At 40.6% G+C, this 22068-nt stretch overlaps 1 protein-coding gene across 9 annotated transcripts in view; it reads right to left on the reverse strand.

Moving 5' to 3' along the window:
* Window positions 1–15359: 15359 nt before the first annotated feature.
* The window catches only part of BIRC6 (baculoviral IAP repeat containing 6), a 164587-nt gene continuing 157878 nt past the window's right edge, over window positions 15360–22068 (reverse strand). For all 9 annotated transcript variants that reach the window (XM_075267485.1, XM_075267484.1, XM_075267481.1 and 6 more), the window contains exons 73-74: window positions 16581–16715; window positions 15360–16216 (exon numbers count right to left, since the gene is read on the reverse strand). In XM_075267485.1, coding sequence (XP_075123586.1) covers window positions 16037–16216; window positions 16581–16715 — 315 coding nt within the window. In that variant the 3' untranslated portion in view covers window positions 15360–16036. The remainder of the gene's footprint in view (window positions 16217–16580; window positions 16716–22068) is intronic.

A 22068-nucleotide genomic window follows, 5' to 3' on the forward strand; every position in this document is an offset into this window, starting at 1 on the left:
AGTGTCGATAGTAATTAGTCTTAGTTTCTTCCAATAAGATTGCTGAGGTCTCATAAATAATCATAAGGAATTAGTCACCGGAGACTTTCGCTCCCACCTATAGCCATAAGAATCTAATGACAAGGGATAGTTTAACAGACTAATCAATGAATCGCTCAGCGGTATAACTCACTCGCTTCTAGCCCACCGAAGTCAAAACCATTGAAATGGCGAAAAAAGCTATATACATTCATTGACAAAAAATAATGCACCAAGGAGCTGTTCAAATGTAACATTCTGTGTGTGAATGTAATGATGATATACAATAGATATTGGTTACTTGTAGGGTAGTATATGTTAGTGGTTAGAATATCAGTGCAAAAGGATACGTTTATTGGGTTACACTACACAATTGCCCTGTTGGGCAGCCTGTACCCTGGATAGGAGATGTCACGGGGGAAGATGGGGAGAAGCAACGGAACGGGATCGTCTGGCAGATCGACCCCTGTAACTTGTAGGATAACGTGGCAAACCCTGGACCAGAAGGGGTGAAAAAGGGGGGCATCCCTACAGTTGGTCTCTTGCGCCTTGCAGGAGATGGAGAACTTGTGGCACGCCCAGAAGGCAGAGGACCACACTCCCGGTGGAAGCAAGACCCCCAATTTCCTCTCCCGGCACTCTGTGAACGCAGGCAGCTCACCATCAGGATCCTCCACCAACCAACCATATAGAAGGGAAAAAGTGTGGGTGAGAGGTAAAGAAGACAAAGGCGTTCGTAAGGAAGTAGAGCCCTGTGAAGGTTGCCAGTAGATTTCAGGGATGAGTAGAAGTGAGTAGTTGTGTATATTGCCAGTGAAGGGTAGCAGATTCTGGACGCGAGGTCTGGGCCAAAACATCAGCGCGGGATAGTAGAGTGGAGGCTGAGGTGACTTGTCTAAATCTCAGTACCAGATCCTCCACCAAGTGAGACAAGAACAGGGAGTGGAGCGCCAGAGGGAAGTCTGGTTTACTTGAGATTGGGGTCAGAGGACCATCATTCGTCAAGAGCTTTCGCATCGCGCCATAGACGCGGCACACCCCCATTGTCTGCTGAGCAACAAAGTGTTGCGAGAGAGTCTGACTGTCACTCCAATGCCTCCAGGTAAGAGCAGTGAGAGGTAGAGAGCACAGTGACCCCTCAAGAGCAACCCAGAGTTTGAGACGTCCAGAATGAAGCCAGTTGAGAATGCGCGTGGCCACTGCATCTAAGAAATATTTTGCACAGTCCGGGACCCCCATCCCACCCCTCCGTTTGGGTCTAGATAGGATGGACCTGACTATACATGAGGGTTTAGCGGCCCAGATGAACTTGTTAAAAGCTTGCCCCAACACTAGGAAAAACCTCGATGGCAGTATAACAGGGACGGTCTGGAAATGGTATAGCAGCCGGGGAGGACATATGATATTGACTTTTGCCCAAAGATGTTGCAGCTGGGCCTGAAGATCCTGCACACTTGCTGAAACTGAATTGACCAATTTGGTGACCAGGCAGGTCAAGGAATTGTTGCAATCTGGCAAAGACATTCCTAGGGAGACCCTTGCTGTGTATGGGTGAGCATTATCCTGCTGAAAAATACCATTTGGAAGCCCTGCCATGATAAACAACAACAACTTGTGGCCTCAGGATGTCCTGCACATATCAATGAGCTTTTAGTAGCCGTTGTGTCACTACTGGGGTGTTGTATGCGATGGCTCCCCAGATTAGTGTTGAGAAAATAGAATATTCGATGCGTTTAACCCCTTGGTGTTCGGCCGATTACACACATTCCTATGCTGGTGAGATATTCGATCAAATACTATTCACTCAACACTACCCCAGATCATTATACCAGTAGTTGGGGCAGTATATTGTTCCACAGCAAGTGTAGGATTAAAAGGCCTCCATACTCGAACCACTGGGTTTGTTAGTATGATATGGTTCTAGCAGTCCAGCTTTCTTGTACACGATACTGCTGCAAATAAAGGCAACAGTGGCTGGCTGTCAATAGCAGGAAATGTAATGGGAACCTGATATCACATTTCCTTTTGTCAAGTACCTGGAAATAGTCTGGGCAGAGACAGGGATGTGTAATGAAGGTGGCGCCTGTGTTTAGATGGTAGACAAGGAAACTGTGAGAGATGCTTGTGCATGTTATTGTATGTAATCCTCTCTATGGTGGTTTGTGTGGGCTTAGCCTGTTTGCCATGCGTATGTGCCCTCACGTAACCATTGCTCCCAACACCTCCTAACAACTAGGTCACAACTACCTAGAGGACAGGCAATTTGTTGAAATGACATCCCACTTCCTTTCGTGCAATGATGCACACCCCTGGGGTCAATTGGGCAAAATCTCTTTGAGTGCATTGTAGAGGCATATCTAGCAGTCAGTGATCTTTCTCTTTACAGGTTTGCATGAAAAAAATTACAAAGGTTTTGGTTTTGTTACAACTTTTGCAAAATTCATGTTGAATCTGGTTCATTACAAATTAGTTCTCAAATCTCTAGAGACATCGGACTCCTGAGACACCAATGTATTATTGTTCAGTTTTAATTATAATATACAAGATATACTGTATACTTCCATGGAAGGAATGCGACACACAAAATATGCACAAAAATTAAAAAAATATCGCTGCACTTCCTCCCTTCATTGGTCCTATAGGAAGAGATAAAGGGAAGAAGTGCAGCAATATTTGTTTTCAATTTTTTTTTGTGTTTAGCATTCCTTTAATGGAAGCATATATTTGTTAGATCTCATTCATATCACTGCACACTACTAAAAGCACTTCCACAAGACACGGAATTTTCCTGTGGTACCTGATACATAAACAGTATCTAATCTTTCAACAAACTTAGCATTAATCAATAGTACAATGTATATAAATGAGGAGAAACACTCTATGTGACCATTACATAAATTATATTTTTGTACTTTTCAGCTATTTAGGGCTACCTATCTAGTTTGTAGTTTAGTGCGAGCTAGCTGCTGGAGACTAGCTGCCAATTGCAACATTAAGTAGGGGAGAATCTGCTCCATAACTGTCTCCCTCTCTTGTAGAAGCAGCCCCATTAGTATGCAGGACATATTTAGAGAAGTGAGTGAGTAAAGTGCTTTGGTTGTGGTAGAAAGCTCCTATTTAGTGCTAGTATCAAATTAAGTCTTCCTTTCTTCTGATATTTATTATTAATTATTATTATTATTATTATTATTATTAATAATAATGTTTATTCATATAGCACCATTAATTCCATGGTGCTTTACATTTGGGGGTTACATACAGTACACAAAAGAGTATGGGAGATGCACGGGGGAAATCTTGGAGACGGTCGTGTGAGGAGCGGATGAGAGCAGAGCGGAGTAGGAGGTCATTGGAGGATCTGAGGTTACATGTAGGCAAGTAGCGGGAGATTAGTTCAGAGATATATGGAGGGGACAGGTTGTGGATGGCTTTGTATGGTAATGTTAGTAGCTTGAACTCATTTTGCTGGGCTATTGATAGCCAGTGGAGGGACTGGCAGAGGGGAGAGGCCGATGAGGATCGGGGGGGGGGGGGGGGGATGAGAGGTGAATTAAGCGAGCAGCGCAGTTTAAGGTGGACTGGAGGGGGGTGAGGGTGTTTGCTGGGAGTCCATGGAGAAGTGTGTTGCAGTAGTCTAAGCGGGAGATTTTGAGGGCCTGGATGAGCATCTTAGTCATTTCAGGGGTGCGGAAGGAGCGAATTCGATGGATGTTCTTGAGTTGGAGGCGTCAGGAAGTGTTGAGGGTTTGAACGTGTGACTTGAAGGATAGGTCGGAGTCCAGGGTTACCCCAAGGCATCGGGCCTGTGGGACAGGGGTAAGTGTGGTTCCGTTGACTTTGATAGATGGGTCGCATGGAGGGGCCATACGGGGTGGGGCAAAGATGATGAACTTCATTTTCTCCATATTGAGTTTGAGAAAGTGGGAGGAGAGGAAGGAGGCTACAGCCGTTAAACAATCTGGAACTCTGGTCAGCAGGGAGGTAATGTCTGGTCCAGAGATGTATATTTGGGTGTCTTGGCATAGCAATAGTACTGGAAACCATGAGATTCTATGAGTTGGCCCAGGCCAAGGGTGTAGATGGAGAACAGGACGGGTCCTAGGACGGAGCCTTGGGGGACACCTACAGAGAGAGGGAGATATTTCCTCTGTACTACTCCCCCTCTCCTGTCCATATACTTCTATGTATCTGTATTCTGTCATATAATGTGCAGTCCATCTCTAGAGGGTTATAGCAATGATTTTCAAAGTTAAAGTCAGTTTAGCTGAAGTAGGGAAAGCAACAGCCTGATAATATATATTACAAATTATCTTAATTGTTTGTTCTATTGATTTATGCAATGATTGTTGAAAAGTTAGTGACCATATAAACACTCTTCAAAGTCATGATGTCCTGCCTGTTGATGGATGAAGTAGTGGATGGTCTGTTTTTCCTCTCTCACGTTGCACTCTAATGTCACATTTAAGTGTACCTATAATGTGATCCTTCTGTGCTGGGTCCTCTCTGCAAGGTCCTTCTAGGGTCACATGAACCCATTGACAGTCTATACGTACACTAAGGGCAGGTTTCGACCTTTCTTTATAACTTATTTAATATGAATACTAGTATACATGTTTTAAATTTCATGTTCCTGCACTGAAATACAGATTTGATCTTTTGCCGTTCTTTGACCTTGCAGGGCATAATCATTCAGCTATAAAATTAATTGGCTACCAGTGAACCCCAGACGTAGCAGACGTGGCTTCAGGACCAGCTATAATATTCCCTTGTTGAATACAGAGGGCTTTTGTGCTTGGTGATATAAGACAATAAATCAGATGTTGGTGTCTCCGTCCTCTAACACACTATAACCGTTCTAATCATATCTGGTGAATAGGAAGATTGATCGATGGCTAAATGTTTAAGCATTCTTCAGACAAAGGGACAGTCGCGCAACATTGAAAGGATATTTTTAATCTTGTTATGCTTGAGAATGTGCCTCGCATCTGCCACCAAGTCCGTGAGCAAATTTGCAATGCTAGCTTGGGCTCTGATGCTGGATATTTGGTATGATGTAAAACAATAGAGGTGAAGTGATTCAAGGAGTCGTAGAGAAAAAACATCACAGAACGTGATTTGCATGATATGTCCCCAGACACCAGGCAAGCAGCGCATGGAAAAGTAATCAATATGTCCTTGCCCTTCTCTGCTGGATACAAGTGATTGGAGGCAAGAACGCCTCAATTTACTGCATTACTAAGGTTAACACTTCTCTTGTGTTCCTTACAAACATGTCGTATCACAAATATTTCATTCTAGAATTAAATGCTAAATCTAATTATTATAAAGATGTTATTTCAGTAATTTACAGTAGAGATAAGATGTAGCAATAGCTAGCTATGAGATAGACATAGAAAGTGATACTGTAGATAATACGTTTTCTATCTATCTATCTATCTATCTATCTATCTATCTATCTATCTATCTACCTATCTATCTATCCTGTTGTAATGAATATGTCAGGCTGAGGCATCACCACCTAGGCTTGCCCTGCTTTGCCATACTCTGCCCACTTTCGTACGTTGCGGCAAGTGCAATGCAGAGGGAAATATGTAGCAAACGCCTGGCACAAGAAAGAATTTTGAGCCAAATGTGCGCCACTATACCATTCTTGTATTGACTTAGAGGGATTGATAAATTTTGCCAATGGTATCAAAATGTTGCGACTATCAGTGACTCCTATGGACAGAAACTAAAAGGTAAGAGCCGTCCAAGCTGTGTCCCTGTGTGCGGCTGTAAGCATACACATGCATTACAGTATATTATGCTATAGGTACTGACATGGGTTATTTATCTTCATTTATTTAGCTTTGTCCCTATACAATGGTCCAGTTTTCATGTAGTAAATGTGGCCAGGTGTACGCAGTAGAAAACACTTCAATAATCATCTGATGATTGTTGTCCTGACTCTGCCCCCATGATGGTGGATTTGGAGAAAGAAGGGCTCCTGGCATGTTGTGATTCCTTTGTTTTAATGGAATCCAACCCACTGCCAAAGGTATCTGGCTGCATCTTATTCCCCTCTCCCTATTGAGAACACATGTATGCTTAACTAATAGCTACTGTATCTAAGGAGTATGGCCAACATAACTAATCTTTCTAACAAATTTTGCTCTTTTGGCAGCATTTGTGTCGATACATTTTGTAATACACTTCATTAACAAATCGTGGCTCCTTTCTGTGAAATCCCGCTGTTACCCCTTTTTCACTCTTGAGAACCAAAATCTGTAGAATTTAAAAGACCTTGTTAAATCTAACATATATGTCTATTAATTTAAGGGGGCAAACAGGGGCATCATATGTACACAGCATATATTATTCATTTCCAGGGGATTTATATCATGTACCGTATTTTTCGGACTATAAGTTTTGCAACAGCAAAGGTGCTCCTCGGTCCCCCCACCGGAATAGCAGCTTCGCTCCTGCGCTGCTGGCTTCCTGCAGGGCAGGAGCGTAGCGATGTCTCAGGCCCCGGCACCTGTGCCGGCGTCTAACCCTCCCCGGCATGCGCCTTTCTATTACAGCGGATGTCGGGTCTGTATTGGCGGGCACATTCGGACTATAAGACGCACCCTTCTTTTCCCCCCACATTTTGGGGAAAAAAAAGTGTGTCTTATAGTCCGAAAAATATGGGTATATTTTATATTTGGGGTAGCAGGATGGAGACATAGTGTAGTTGAGTAAAATGTGGGTTGGGTGTCTGGTAAAGTGAAGAGCGTAAGATGTCTGTTTTGCAAACTTTAGAGAGACAAGTCACAGCTGGAAGAAGTGGTTGTGGCGGTCCAGAATGTGAACGGTTAGTCAGAAACATCACCGGTAAGCCGCCATATTTTTCCTGTGTTGTACTAATTTAAATGGTAGGCAGATCCCTATGTAGAGCAGGTGTCTACCACTATATGGTCAGCATATTATTAGACTTGGGTAGGGATCCCACTCAGATGTGTTTGTTTCAGTAAATAGAACAATGTGGAAGGACTCCGCAGGCTCTATAACATTTGCCTACTTTGCCTCCATGCAGGGGCGTATCTATAGGGGATGCATGGGTAGCAGTTATTACTGGGTTCTAGACCATGGAAGGGACCCCAAAGATCCCTCTTCCATATAAGATATATCACTATTTCTAATGGCACAAGGTAGGTAGGAGCCCCATTACAGATTTTACATTGGGACCTAATAGCTTCAAGTTCCACGTCTGCCGCCATGGTGGGGATGTCATTAACTTCAATATAAATGTCCAGCGTTTATTGTAAATGAGAAATCTGTAGGTGATAAACATGAGCACAAGTTCACATTAGTAACAAGCAAATGCTGCAAGTCTGTCTGTGACAGGAGGATGATGGAAGTCTCCGCTAATCCACTTTCCAATAAGGTATTCAGCCAGCCATTAGGACTGTGTTCAGCGCTTGGATTTATAGAGATGAAGCCAATTCCTCGCAAACCTCTCATTTATCTATTATTCAGCTGTAGCAGGTAAATTGTGCGTGTGTAACAAGTATTTTATAGAAACAGAATGACAGTAGACAATACTGGTATTGGTTACACCAATATATCTAATATATGGCCAGAAGTATATACACACCTGACCAGCAGGCACAAAAAAATGGGTATTAATATAGAGTCGGCCCCCAGATATAGCTATGTCATCCCTCACTCCAAGGTCAGCAGTGTCCAAGAAGGCCCTCCATCAAAATCTGTCTATAGAGATTGTTGCCCATTCATAGCATGTGTGAAGCCGGGCACTGATGCTGGGTGTGAAGGTCTGGCTCACAAGTACATTCAATTTCCAAAGGTGTTTGATAGTGTAGAGGTCAGCGAGTACCTTTACACAAAACTCCTTCATGAAATATGTATTTATATGCTGTAGGATTAACCCATCAATGGAAATAGACCCTGAAAAACAGACTTAAATCGTTTTTTTTTCCGAATTCCAACAACCAGACCCCACGCAGATCAGCTGTTCCTATTATTCTGAATAGAAGCAAGCCTGTGCATGCTCCCTGTCCACTGCTGTTGGCACCCAAAAACAGTTGATCTGTGTGGGATCTGGGTGTTGACCCTACACATCACATACTAATGACTAGAGATAGGAAAATTTAATGCGATTTGTTTCAACAAATGTTCAGCCCTCTGGTTCGTGCTGACAGACCCATGAGTATAATAAAATGGAAGCCCAGTTATTTGTTATGCCTCACCTCTCTGGAACATCTTTGTCATTGGCATCAGTGCACCCCAAGTGGCCCAATCACATGTGCATGATGCCAGGCAGAGTCCTGAAGAGGATGCCCAGAAAAGGTGCGACATAGTGCGTATTATACTCTGTAGTTGTACCATGGTAAAAGTTGTTTAGTGCTCCCCATGGTGAAAGTTGCTGAAGTTGGGCGTTGCATAGGTTACAGTCATGGGAATGGTTCCATATTTAAGGGCTCGTTTCCGTACTTGGAGTGTAACTAACTTGGAAAAGCTTTGCTCTAACTCGAGAGCCACCTGGTTCAGTGAACTAGACAACTCAGTGCATCCTCTACAACAGCAGAAGCATGCTGCTCATTGCCATGGCCTGGGATCTTGCACACTAGACCTAATCGCATCCAACAATTGCAACTCGTTGTCACTGAAGTATTGTGCTGTTTGTATGCACGCCATCTACCTAAGTAAGGCCGGGGCCCCAAGGGACGTAAACGCTGCGGGAAAAATCGTGGCGTTTTACAGTGCAAGCAAAGGGGATGGGATTCATGTGAATCCCATGGCCACTTTGTGGAAAAAAACGCAGTGCGGACACACTGCGATTTGCAAAGCCGTTGCAGCTTTGCAAATCGCAGCATGTCAATTATAGCTACGGAAACGCCGGCGGCTTTCCCGTAGATATAACGTTAATAGAAAGTCCGCAGAGAAAAACTCTGAACTTTCTCTTAAAAGCGCTGCGGAAGGAACTGCAATGCATTTACGCAGTGTGCTGCGGATTTAGTGCTGTGGGTACGGCCCGTGTGGCCTTAGCCTAAAGAGGGATTCATTGAACAGTGGAGTGTCTGTGTACTTTATCGTCAGTGGTTGACTTTGGGTGGCCTACAGGGGATGAGATCTGAGAAGTAGCTTAGAAAAAGAAGGCTGAGCATGGTGGTGCATTGGCCCCAGAGGAGTGCAGGGCCAGCCAGAGCAACTATATTGCCAATGTCCTACAACCCTGTACATTGCTTTTCTGGGGCTTGCTTAGAGGCGGACAAACATTGGGCCCTTCAGCGCACTGTCGGCTTTCTAGCGGTGTATTACACCGCATGTGCCCGAGGAGGTGAAAGGTCCTCTTTAATTGTTATGTAGGCTATCTAAATCAAGAAAGCAGGAGTAGTGGTGTTCTGGGCATTGACAAGACATCTGATGCTCATATTTTTATGTGTGTAAAAGAAAAAATAATTTTTATACAAAAGTTGTATGTACGTGGCTGTTGCAATAACGTTCTGAATATCATTTTTACAGACTCTAGGGTATTTAATTTTATCATATATGAGCTTATTACCTATTATGACTTAGCATGCTAACTACTGTTAAGCGAATAGTAGATATGAATACCTCGCTCCCATAGGAATGCGTGTTAGCAGCCGGCAAATCTTCACAGCGCTTAACCCCTTGGTGTTCGGCCGCTTCCACACATTCCTACGAGAGCGAGGTATTTGACGAATAGTTTCGAATACTATTCGCTCAACACTAATGCTAACTGAGTTTTATTCAGGTTAGTATTTATTATACATATACGGTTTTATACCAAATTATACATTTTTGTGAGTACATGTACAAACTGACTTGGTCATATCTGAACATCTTGCAACTTTAGTTTAATAGTTTATATCACAAATTTATACAAATATAGTACAGTACACCAGGAAAAAAAAACAAAAAACAAACTAATACAGCTAAATTCCCCCCCGAATCTGTGTTTTTTTAACTCTATATATATTGGTGCAGATCTTAGATGAGAAATTCCGTATTAAATAACGGTATGTATCAAAGGCTGAAGCCCCATGTGCTGTAAACTCTGGCGCAAAAACTGTGGCATTTTAGAGTCCTTTCTTGCAAATCCCATCCACACATTACAGAAAAATACCTACAGCAGAAATGTTGCGATTTACAAAGCCATTGCGTTTTTGGAAATTTCTGCACGCCAATTATACTTAGGGAAATGCTGACAGTTCCCATATAGACTTTCTGTGAAAAATACTACAGCAAAAACCATGATGCATTTCCGTCATGTTTCTTCCCACAGCACATTTTGGCTGCAGCCCGCTATGTGAGGCCTTTGGCTTAATTGGTTATCCTCTATTCATGAGATACAGGAGAACTTGGAAGTCACAAAGGGACAAAACTCCCGTTCTACTGAGTGTTGCTCAGGATGGACGCGTTCCGTTCCTATTTAATTTTCCATTTTATTTCCATTAATTTAATCAGGAGTGACAAATAGCCATAGCTAAGAGTAAGACTAAGGATGCATTCACACTTCGGATATGCTGCCTGATTCTGAACGTTAAAACACGTTCAGAATCAGCGTGTATAAAGCAGATCCCATTCATTTCAATGGGAGCAGCATACGTGCGCTCCCCATTGAAATGAATGGGCTGCTTTTTTCTCTACGAGTGCTCCCATTGAAGTGAATGGGAAGTGTTTAGAAGCGCTCGCGTGTACTGCTTGGAATAAGCCGAGCGCTTACGCCGTGTGAAGGGGCCCATAGAGAAAAAAGTATTTTTCCTATATGGAATAACTAAACAAAACATTAATTACAGGCCATTTCTCATGACTGACATTTTGCCATTTAATGGTCAATTAATGTGCAGTATTTCAGTCTGCAGGACAAGCGACTTACATCAGTGGTTAATAGGATACAAATGACAGTGGGGCAAGTTTAAGACTGGCATACAATACAGCAGACTAGCACAGGGACAGATTTATGAAGAGACTATAGAATGGAAATGTACGCCATGTAGGAACTGGGGAAGATTTAATAAAACTTTCTTGGAGAGAGTTAGGCTGAGGCTGCACGGGCCGGAACAGCCGAGCTAAAGCGCTGAGGGAACAACCGCGGCATGAGCACATCGCTGTTCTTCCCGCAGCGCTTTAAAACAGAAATTTCACTGAATTTTCCTCCGCAGACTTTGTTACAATTATATCTATGGGAAAGCTGTCGGCCTTTCTGTAGATATAATTGACATGTTGCGATTTTCAAAACCGTGACTTTGTGGAAAAAAAAATAAATAAATAAAAAAAAAAAAAAAAATCGCAGGCCAGACATGCTGCAATTTCCAAAACAGTGGGCATGGGATTTGCATGAATCCCATCCACTTTGCAAGTACTGTAAAATGCTGCGATTTTTCCCATGGAGTTTCCGGCACGTGGGGCCCCGGCCTTAGAATGGAAATCAGTCTGGCTAAGGCGCATAAGAAAAAGGCCAGGGTCACCTTTGTCACAAGTGAGTTTGGGAGGACATTATGGTTAGAGGACAGAAGTTTCACACAGTGCTAGATGGATAAAATGAACACCACACTAAAAAAAAAAAAAAAAAAAAAATCCAAACATTTGTTGCATCACTTCATATAGATTCCAAACTAGCACACGCATTGTGTATTGGAAAGTGTATGAATCTGATTTCTAGAGCTGTATATAAGCCCGAGATCACATGTGCAATACTAATAATCACCTGTCCCGTAAAGCAAGTCATCGCTGGACTCTTAAGAGGAATCTTTAGCTGGCAGTCTGAAGGAGTCATCTGGATTTGGAAGACTGAAATTCTAATAATCCAGATTATTGCCCTAAAGTATATAGCTACAGGAAGCCGAACCTTGTGTGTACAGGAACCTAGATGCATACAGAATACTTCCATAACGTTCACGTGTCATATATAAAGTTACACATTGTATGAGCATACAATAAAACAAGTTTCTATAAAATACAGTTTCCTATTAGAAGGCTATGTAATGGAAGAGAAAAAAAAAAAAAAAAAAAATCACAGATCAGGATACTTCTCATAAAAATTCATGCAGCAGCTCGCTGGTGAGACATCAGTCTGTTCCATAAACCAAGACCATTTGAATTAATACGTGATTTCTCCTTGTACATTTGCTGTAGGGTGAATATGAATGAATGAAATGGCTCTGAAGCAATGTTAAAGAGGTCACCAGAAATGATGCATGTTAGCAAAATAGTAAGTAAGGGACAGCCCAGCGCAGCCAACAGGTTTCCACGAACTGTGAACAAACTGGACAGATTGAAGAGGTGCTGAATAGAATCTCCTTGAATATATTTTTATAACTTGGCATATATTAAGACATTTGATGGTTGTTTTCAGCTAATAAGCCAGCCATACACTTATCTGCAGGCCTTTGGCAGATCCAGCTAAATCTGATGAAGTCTACGGAAAACCTAATGTTTGGTGGTCTCATAAGATTAAAAGCGGATACAAATAAGTAGAATTTTCCAATGATCTAGACGAATTTCTCATGAGTATGGCTAGCTTTACTACTGGAGATTTATATAAATCAATGGTGGTAAGATTCACCCTATAGCCCCATGACAGTGTACAGTCAGGGGTTTTGATGGCCTTTTCTGTGGAATATGGAGCATGTCTAATCCAGGTTCATGATGACTGAACGATGCAAAACACCCCCCAGACCCCCTCTGAAACCAACACAGGACCAAAGATACTTTGGAAGGCACTGTGACATCAAACATCAGAATCGCCATGGCCTATGCACAGTGACATGCACAAAGCCTCAGTGGATAGGTATGGACTTATTCACATGGGGCACGGGACTGCGTATTTTGGTCCCGATACTGATGCGGGAAGCCACGTCCGAATAGAACCAAAATGTGCTTGCCGCAACTTCCGACAGGTGCGGCTTCCTGCTCCGGATTAGGCCCAAATGAATGGGCCTAGTCCAGAGGGTGCTGTCATGAGGCGGATGCTGGGGCTGACTCAACCACGGAATCCGCCTGAAGAAAGGGCAGCTCGCTTCTTTTTTCCGTGAGCGGGAACATACTGCTAGAGGGGGGAAAAAAAAAAAAAAAGAACGCTAGCGGTCTACATAGACCTCTATTGTGAGGGGGTGGATTCTGAGGTGGATCCGGCGTCTAAATCAGCCCCCTCTTCCCCCGTGTGAATGAGCCCTAAGGAACTGCTCCATTGACTTGGTGAATGGTTAATACTCTGCATGAAGTTTCAGGGATTAGCATCTGAAGGCACTCAACCATAGTTTGTTGCCATTGATCCACAATTTTGAGACTGCGGATAATATATGGACACATTGAGGTGTGTGAAGGCCATAGAAAAGAGCCAAAGAATTTGGAGCAACTCTTACACCTGTCTATTTAGCAGGCCATTCATTAGAGTCAGAGGAATAAATATTCGTATCAGATTAGTATCTGTTGCATCCATGTGCAATCTGCCAGGCTTCCTCAGGTCCCTTGGGAAAAAAATAAAAAAATAAAAAAATGGGTAAGACTGTTTCAAGGCTATGGCTGCTATATGGAGATGAAACTTTGCCCACATGTAATGGCCAACCATCACATGATCTAGGTAGAACCTAAAAGGTCATGCCAATTCGAAGACTAGCCGTGCTGAACGATCAGAATTTACTTGCCTTTTGGAATACGCAGATTAAGGTTATATAGTTACTATCATGAAGGCATCTAGTCAATGCGGATCCTTTAATATAGAAATGGCTCTCACAAGTCTGTCTTGAAGTGGGACTTATTGTCAGAGTGATCAGCAGCCATTTCTGAAGTTATGGACTCCTGGAGACAGCTACTGAGCAACCGATATATTCTTCTCCCTCTGGATAAAAGTTAGATGGGTTTTCAGGACTTGCTGCGATCAACTCTGAACATTGCCTAGAGAATTGTGTCTATCCTTAGCACAACGCCAACAGGTTAGTGCACACTGGTGTATGCTTTTGCGAGACAGTCTAGATTATCCAGTTAACATATTGCGGCAGAGGATTTCTTATTAAAGATCACTAAATATATTATACTCTAGCTAAAATATTCAAGTTACATCCTTGGAAACTCCTTTAATGCAAGTTTGATGTATTGACCTCATTCGTGAATTGTGGTGAACAAGAATCTCTAACCATGCGCAGAGACAAAGTGCACCCTGTACACAATATATTGTGTTTGCAGTAACTATCCCGATATCCAATCCAAGCATACATAGTCATGAACCTGCATTCATACCATTTCTTACATTCCTGGTCACCAAGGTCCCACGTAGTGCAGTTTTTCCAGCGGATTTTCTACTTCAATTATACCTAAAGAGAAAGCTGCCAATGTTTCGGTAGGTATAGTTAACATGTTGCAATTTCCAAAGCAGTTGCGTTTTTGGAATTCACAGCATTTCAACATGGGCAAATTATTCTGCAACGTGTGGATGGGATATGCCAGAATCCCATCCACTTTGCAGGGACTGACGCCACGCCATTATTGCCACATGGCCACCCCGGCCTAAACGGGTTTTCTGGGTTGTAAAGTATTATTTACCTGTGTTATAGATAAGCCAATATCAGATCAATGGGGGGTTTGACTGATAAGCAGTCCGCTCTGTTCTCTAGTCACTGCAGCTTAAAATCCCATTCAAGTGAAGGGGAGCTGATCTGCCGTTGCTTGCTTTGGCCAATATGTCGAACAGAGTTGTCCACTTCCTGCGCCATTCTCTGTTTCAGATGGATCACTAAACAGATCTGTTGTGGTCTGAAACCCACCAACCCCATCTTACAGGTGGTGGGTGACAGAAGGATACTGTCTGTGGTGACCTCCATTAGGGAGAACAAATCCCACCCCATGTATGGGACCCTGATGGCACTTGGCAGCACTGTAAGTGACCGTCTGCTTCACCCCAAGTGTGAGAAGGAGCTATCGCAGGTCCTTCCTTCTGACCAGGCTGTATAATCTACATCAGACCAAGCGAAGATCACTCCGCACAGAGAACTAATGACTATGACTATGAAGTCTTCCTTCTTTCTTCTTCTGTTCCTTAGCTGCTATGGACTCCTAGTATATCTTCTCTTCTCAGCATATGTGTGCCTACATCTGTAATATTATATTACTGTGTATTATCCTGTACCTGTATTACTATGCTGCTGTAACATACTGAAATTTCCCCACTGTGGGACTATTAAAGGATCTTATCTTTAGGATCGGTCATTGGAAAACACCCTTTAAACTGAAGAATACAAATCTGTAATATTAGTGCAAAACCAGCAATAAATCTTATGCATCTAGTAACCCATTCCAAACACAATAAAAAGGATAAACCTAGAACCAACCAGAAATTGAAGGTAAAACCATGTCCGTTTATTTCATGTGCATCAAATGAAACAGACTGTGATAAATTCAGTCTAACAAGAGCAAAGTCTCCAGTTCTAGGGTCTCTTTCATAGTAAGTTTATTCTTTAAAAATGAACGACAAAAACAAAATAAAAACCAAAAAGAAAAATGTACCAGTAATTGACTTATTAGGAGCAGGTCTGTAAGTTTATTGTAGAATGCAGGAGTTTGTTGTAGAAATTAAAGAAAAAAACAAAAAAAAAAGGAAGGTATGGCCAAAACCTATCAAATTCTGTGAAAATTTGCAGTCTTTAAATAGTTATAAGAATGACCAATATATATTCTGTTACGACGCCCTCAAATCTATCGGTAAAAAAACAAAAAAACCAAAAACATTCAGTAAACATTCTTTCGTAAGGAACATTTTCCCTTATTTCAGTGATTTCACCATTTTCTTGCTAAACAGACCGATCAGTGGTTCTCACAATTGAAAAATAAAAGCACAAAAAAAGTTTACACTCTTGTACAGGTAAAAGATCATCTTGAATTAATCTGTATAACCTTAAGGGCATAGAATAGTTTTAGCTTCATTAACTATTACATAATTAGCTTCTTACATACAAATATGGACATATTTGGCTGTGCTTCAAAGCCTGTGTGTAAAAGTCCATGCCAATGCAGCTCAGAATTTAAAGTCACCGGGGTTGTCTTTACTGCTGCTGGGTTTGACCTGTTCGTGCAATGAAGCCTCCTCGCAGCTCGCTGTGGCAAGGCATTTTTCTGTAGACTCATCAGCGTCTGGGTCCAAGCCTTCGGGGCACTGGAGTTTTAAGAGCTCTTCTCGGAGCTGAGCCGTATGTCGCTGCGCACAAAGCAAAAGGAAAAGTATGGTCAGCATGTCATTGTAATAAATGGTTCTCTCCAGAGTCACAAAGCACAGGGCTGCATGGAAGCCGCTGTGTACGCAAAACGTACTCCAAGGAGCCCCAGGGACTTCCTTGCAGCAACAGGTGATAGGATGTGCTGAACATGCAAGAGGAAATTCCAAGAACGACTTGCATGAGTCCCAAATGTAAATTCAATTAAACAATGAAAGGTCTAAGAAAGGGGCTTTGCATTTGGTTGCTTACAGCAACATATCTGACAGATATCCCCTATAGAGCAGCGTAGATCTTAATCGGCTACTGGCGCTATACAGCCATCCTTGAAGAATTCTGACAACTAACCTTTAATGCTGCGGCGTGGTGGGACATCGTCCTGCCGACACGTTTGTCACTGCTGAACTGCTGAATATCTACAATCCAGTCCTCGCACTGGGCCATGATCTCGGCTCGTTTCAAGTAAAAGTGTTTATGAATCACCTGCAACGTGGAAACGGAAGAGATTAATATTGGTTCGATCCAGAAAAACCACATCAAAACCCACAAAAGAATCCACCGTTTCAAGTAATAACGTATCCAAAAGGGCATTGCAAAACTTAACACCCAAAGCCTAGTGCTTTTCATGGTCGTTTAAAAAGGCAACCCTATAACCCCCCCCCCCCTTCTTGAAAGGAGGACTGGTCATGGTCAGTGCTTAAATGGAAAGGAGGAAACCGTGCCTGGTTCTGCCTGTCAAGCTGGACTTTTGATGCAAACTCTACTCATCTGCAACTTATTATCTATCCTATGGATTAGAGGTTAGAGGTCAAGCCACTTGGACTCCTTCAATCACAGGAATTAGGCCCTTAACCACCGCCCTATTGAAACGGGTTGAGAGTATGCGCTTCCCCTTCGTTCAATTTTATAGGACTGCCAAGATGGCAATCCTATAAAAAATGGCAGCACCCGAGCCCCGATCTATTGCGTGGTAGCGGTCCTATCACAGTGAGCTGCATTGATCAGACTGTTAAATATTATATATTTACAATATTCTCTAGAAGACATGGGGTTAACACTCTACTGACATCATAGTCTTATATTTTGGGTGCATGGGTGCGGTTAGAGTACACTATTTTAGAAATCTCCTTACATAGCTACAAGATGGAAGGTAACACCCACTCTCATGAATATAAATGAGTAAGAAATACACATGTCTGGGTCTGTCTTTGGGAAGACCAGGAGGTCTGTCTTTGGGAACACCAGGGTGGGTGGTCCAGGCAGATGGACATCCATGGACGTCGTAACCAGCCCAAGTCCACCAACCAGATGACAAGCATGAACCAAGCTGTAACTACAAGATATCCAGATGATTTAACTTCTCTGAAGATGTAAGCTATTGACAATTGACTGATATTTGTGTTATTTGGACATTTTCCCTGTTCCTGTGTTTTCCTTCAAGATATTAATAAACCTCTACACTGATTTATAACAAGCTGACTTCTTCCTATCGTGGATAAGGCCAGGTACGGATATTTAACAGTGGACACAAGTCTCACCGGCAAATACAAGATATTTAACAGTGGCGAGCCAGCCTTCCTCCGTTACTTCATGGCTATTTAACAGTGGCGAGCCAGCACGGTCGTTTTTTTTCCTGTTTTTCTCGTTCCGTTCACTTGCAATTAAGGGGGAAGAGAGGAGTATTTTGCAAGTTGTATGAATTGCAAGATTCAGGAAGACTTCGAAAAAGAACTTATATTGGTGAGATACAGATGACTGTTGTACGTGTTATATGATACGGAAACCTGTGTGAGGAAAGCCTGTGAGGAAACACAGAAGGACCACAAGTGCCAGACGTACTGAGACGTTCTGATGACAGGGACCAACTGTTCCAAGGACAAGCTAAAGGTGAAGCTTTCTACAGTGGTGAGTAAAGATTTTACTTTTAAAGTATGGAAAAATTTGAGTCATTGTCTAAAAAATGTAACGTTGAGTTTAAAATTGTGGCTAGTGACAATTTAGCGAGTATATGGCAAGATTTGTATACACAATGTGAGCAGGCAAATTCTAAGATTGAAAATAGAATTTGTTCTACAAAAGAGAAGCAGGTATTTAGGAATATAGCTTCTTTGGTAAAGATTTTTAATGACATGGTAACAGAAAAGAAATTAAGTAATAGTATGCATAAATCTGTTCAGACAGATGAGAAATCTCAATATGTTGATAAAGAGCACCATGTGGCAGTAATGGCCATAGATGGTGAGGAACAAATGATACAAGAAACTAAATTGAAATTAAAATCTCAGGAATATTTGATGAATCTGAGTAAAGCCATTCCCACATATGATGTAAAGATCCATGTGTGTAGAAACTCAGAAATTTTTGAAAGCCATGCAGAGAAATTTGATCTAAATATTGAACAGAGAAATAAACTGTTTAAATTATGGCTTCCTATTGATTTTACAGAACGTTTGTCTGCAAAAATGTCTTATGATAATGAGTCAGATGAATGGTTAAAAGACAGTGATGTGGAGAGATTAAAGAAACTAATCTGGTGCACTAGAGGTGACAGCATGCCAACATCTGACATACTGAATGAGATAAAGATTGGCAGAAAAGAATGTACATATGCGTTCATGTCTAAATTTGAAAGGACATACAAAACTGTCATTCCAAAGGTGAACTCTTCATCTATGGTGAAAAGTTTTGTTAAAAAGTTCAAATTCTTGGATGCAGTCACCCTTGCCAGTGCCTCAGATAAGAAGACTTTATTTGAAGCTGCTAGTTTATTGGACATGGCCAGAAGACATCAGAAACATATGTCAAATGTAAACCGAGTATGTCCAAAGCAAAAAGCAAAGCCTATTAAGAGACATCTGTCAAATCAGGTTAAAGTGTCCCCTATTTATAGGAGGCAAAGTGACAAAATCTATGAGAAACGTAGGAAATTACATGTTGCATATAAACCATATGCCATGCAGGAAAGTCCACAAATTGAAATTCCAGTATTAACTGAAATTAAAGAATTGCAGCCAACCAAATCTATTGATAGTCAAAAGATTGTATCTGGGAATGTACCAGTTGTCTCCAAAATGTCAGATCTTTTCAGTAACCCAATGGCATCTGACCTGTCTTATATTCTTAGGAAAAGGGCAAGCTTGGCATTCTCTCATGACCTGGCGAGGCTATTATGGATGGACGTGTTGACAGGAAGTTCATGGGTTTAACTTAAAAATATATATCTGAAAGGAGGTCAGGGGTCGAATTTAAAAGTATCTCTGAAGGAATGACTGTCTATTGAGATTTACTTACGTACTATTTGGCTATGTAAAGAGAAATCCCTTTTATATGAGGAGAAGTCCAATGATCAGGTATAATCCACATTATTATGTGATGATGTTCATAAATAATCCTAATTATGCTATTGTGAATAATACTATGGATCATATCATTATATATATATTTACACACAGGAGGAGAGCCTGATGTGTGGTGAAGACTTTTCGTCATAGCCCACTCTCTGGAAGCAGGGAGAGGAGGAACATGTTATGTACAATATATGAATATATGACATGTATATGAATATATGTACAATATATGAATATGATCAAATAGTATTAGGAATCCATAAAGTTATTAAACTTTTCCATTGGTTAAAATCATTATTGTATTAATTAGTTTTTTTGCTAAAGTTTATCTATTTTTTTCTCTTCAGATATAGATATATGGAAAAATGGATCAGTTCAATCATTGATGTCCATTCATTCATCATTCTTTCTTCTAGCCAAAAGAATGCATGGAGTGTCTAACGATTAATGAGTAAACAAATTAACATGGTGTGACTAATAACAATGCATGATAAAGTGATAGAAGTTCTAACTTACCTCAAGCATGTTTTTCAATAGTTTCATGTAAAGTCCATGTTTTTAGGATTTTCAAGTTATAATCCATTTTGTTTAAAGGCATGCAACTAGGCATGGAGCTCTTACTTACTGTGAGAATAAGTGTTCGTTCATGTGGTCAGTTGATTGACAGCAACACATTGTGACCTGTGACCCTGATGGGCTGGTCAGTATAAGTGTTATGTGTGTTATGTGTCCACTGGTGTATACAACAGATCTGTGACATCACAAATAGGCCTAAGAAAATCAGGATGCATCCAACAAGGAAAAAAGGAAAATATATCCAACAAAGAGACGTCTATTTTCTTTCTATTTTCTATTTCTTTCTATTTTCTATTTCTATTTTCTTTTTCTATTTTCTATTTTTTATCTTATGTGATCCTCTATATTAAATTGGGAAATCAGCAAATATATTTGAAATCCATTGAAAGGAACCTCATATGTTTATACCTACAGGAAAACCAAGTGTTTAAGTCACATGAGCTGAGAGAAGAGGTGACAGCTGCACTACAAAGCAAGGTTATTTTAGGTGAACATTAGGAAAAAGTAGCTTTTGAGAAGATACAGATAATCTTCAATATATTTGTTCAAACCTAACAAAGAATAAAGGTTTATTGTGGTAATTGGATCATGGGATAATAAATATATTAGTTATGGTGGGAAAATCTAGTTAGCTATAGCCAGTATTGTATTATTGTTTTATTATATTATTATTGATTATGTATTCTTACTTGTACGCACACACTTACATACACTTACACACATCAACATCTACAAACATTGGGAAAACAAACATTGGGTAAACATAAATGTCTTATATGCAAATGAGATAAGCTAATCATCTTCATGAAAGGAGACGTATAATATCATCAAAGGATATGGGATATCAAGAGAGATAGTCTCTGGTTTATTCTTTAAACTTCTGATTATAGGATGTGACATATTTTGAAATGTTTATGTTTATATACTTATTTCATATATATGGTATTCACATACAGCCAGTACACAAGAATATATACAGTTAAGTTAAAGACAGTCAAGTATGTTAAGTCTTGTCTCTATTCTTGGTATTGGAGGTATCTGAAAGGTTAAAAAGGTCACAGGAGTCTGTGAAGAGACGAGGTGTTAAGAGGAAACTTTAGGCACATACGTTTTTATGAATAAAGGTTAATATTGTGTCTCAGATAAAGAACACAATGATATTTAATAAATGAATGTTTAAAATAAAATAATATCTTATTAAAAAGGAAATAAAGTGATTAAACTTTAGAAAATGTATGATTAAGTATAATATAACACATTCATATAGGAACATATGTTTAGTATAATTGGTGAAAAGTTCTAACTAAAGAATAAATAGTGTGATTGTCTATAGAATGGTAATTAATAACGAAATCACATATTTCAAAGTCATGTTGCAATTTGTCATCACAAGTAAAGTACACATATATATTCATGCATATAGATATAAAGATATATGTTGATATATGATGTTTACATAGATAATTGTATCCAAAGTACTATTATCTGATTATCTGATAGTTTGATAAATGTATTGAATATCAATATTTTACAAGTCAAATATAAATATTGATACAATATAAAGAGAAGTATGATATATAAATGAATGGTATGGTACACTGTGATATTATAGTTTAGTAAATTGCCTAATTTGGCTTGGTTATTAGGGAAAGAAAACTTATCTTCAATCAAGTCCAAGATTATGATAAAGTTTGATATCAAATGTTAATAAAAAGACCTTTAACAGTTACAAGAAGAAGATGTGCGGGAAAAGACAAAATCTGAAGGTATGATGCTAAATGCTTAAGCTTATGCCAAGGACTGTGTTTAAAAATTATTGCTGGAGTTTGGAACCTTTGATCAGCTGATGATTGGACAGATATAAAGACGTCCTCATCAATGTTTGGTGGAATCCTCTCTATTTCAAGACTTCA

The sequence above is a fragment of the Leptodactylus fuscus genome, chromosome 3 (genome assembly GCF_031893055.1).
Source record: "Leptodactylus fuscus isolate aLepFus1 chromosome 3, aLepFus1.hap2, whole genome shotgun sequence".
Taxonomy (NCBI): Eukaryota; Metazoa; Chordata; class Amphibia; order Anura; family Leptodactylidae; genus Leptodactylus; species Leptodactylus fuscus.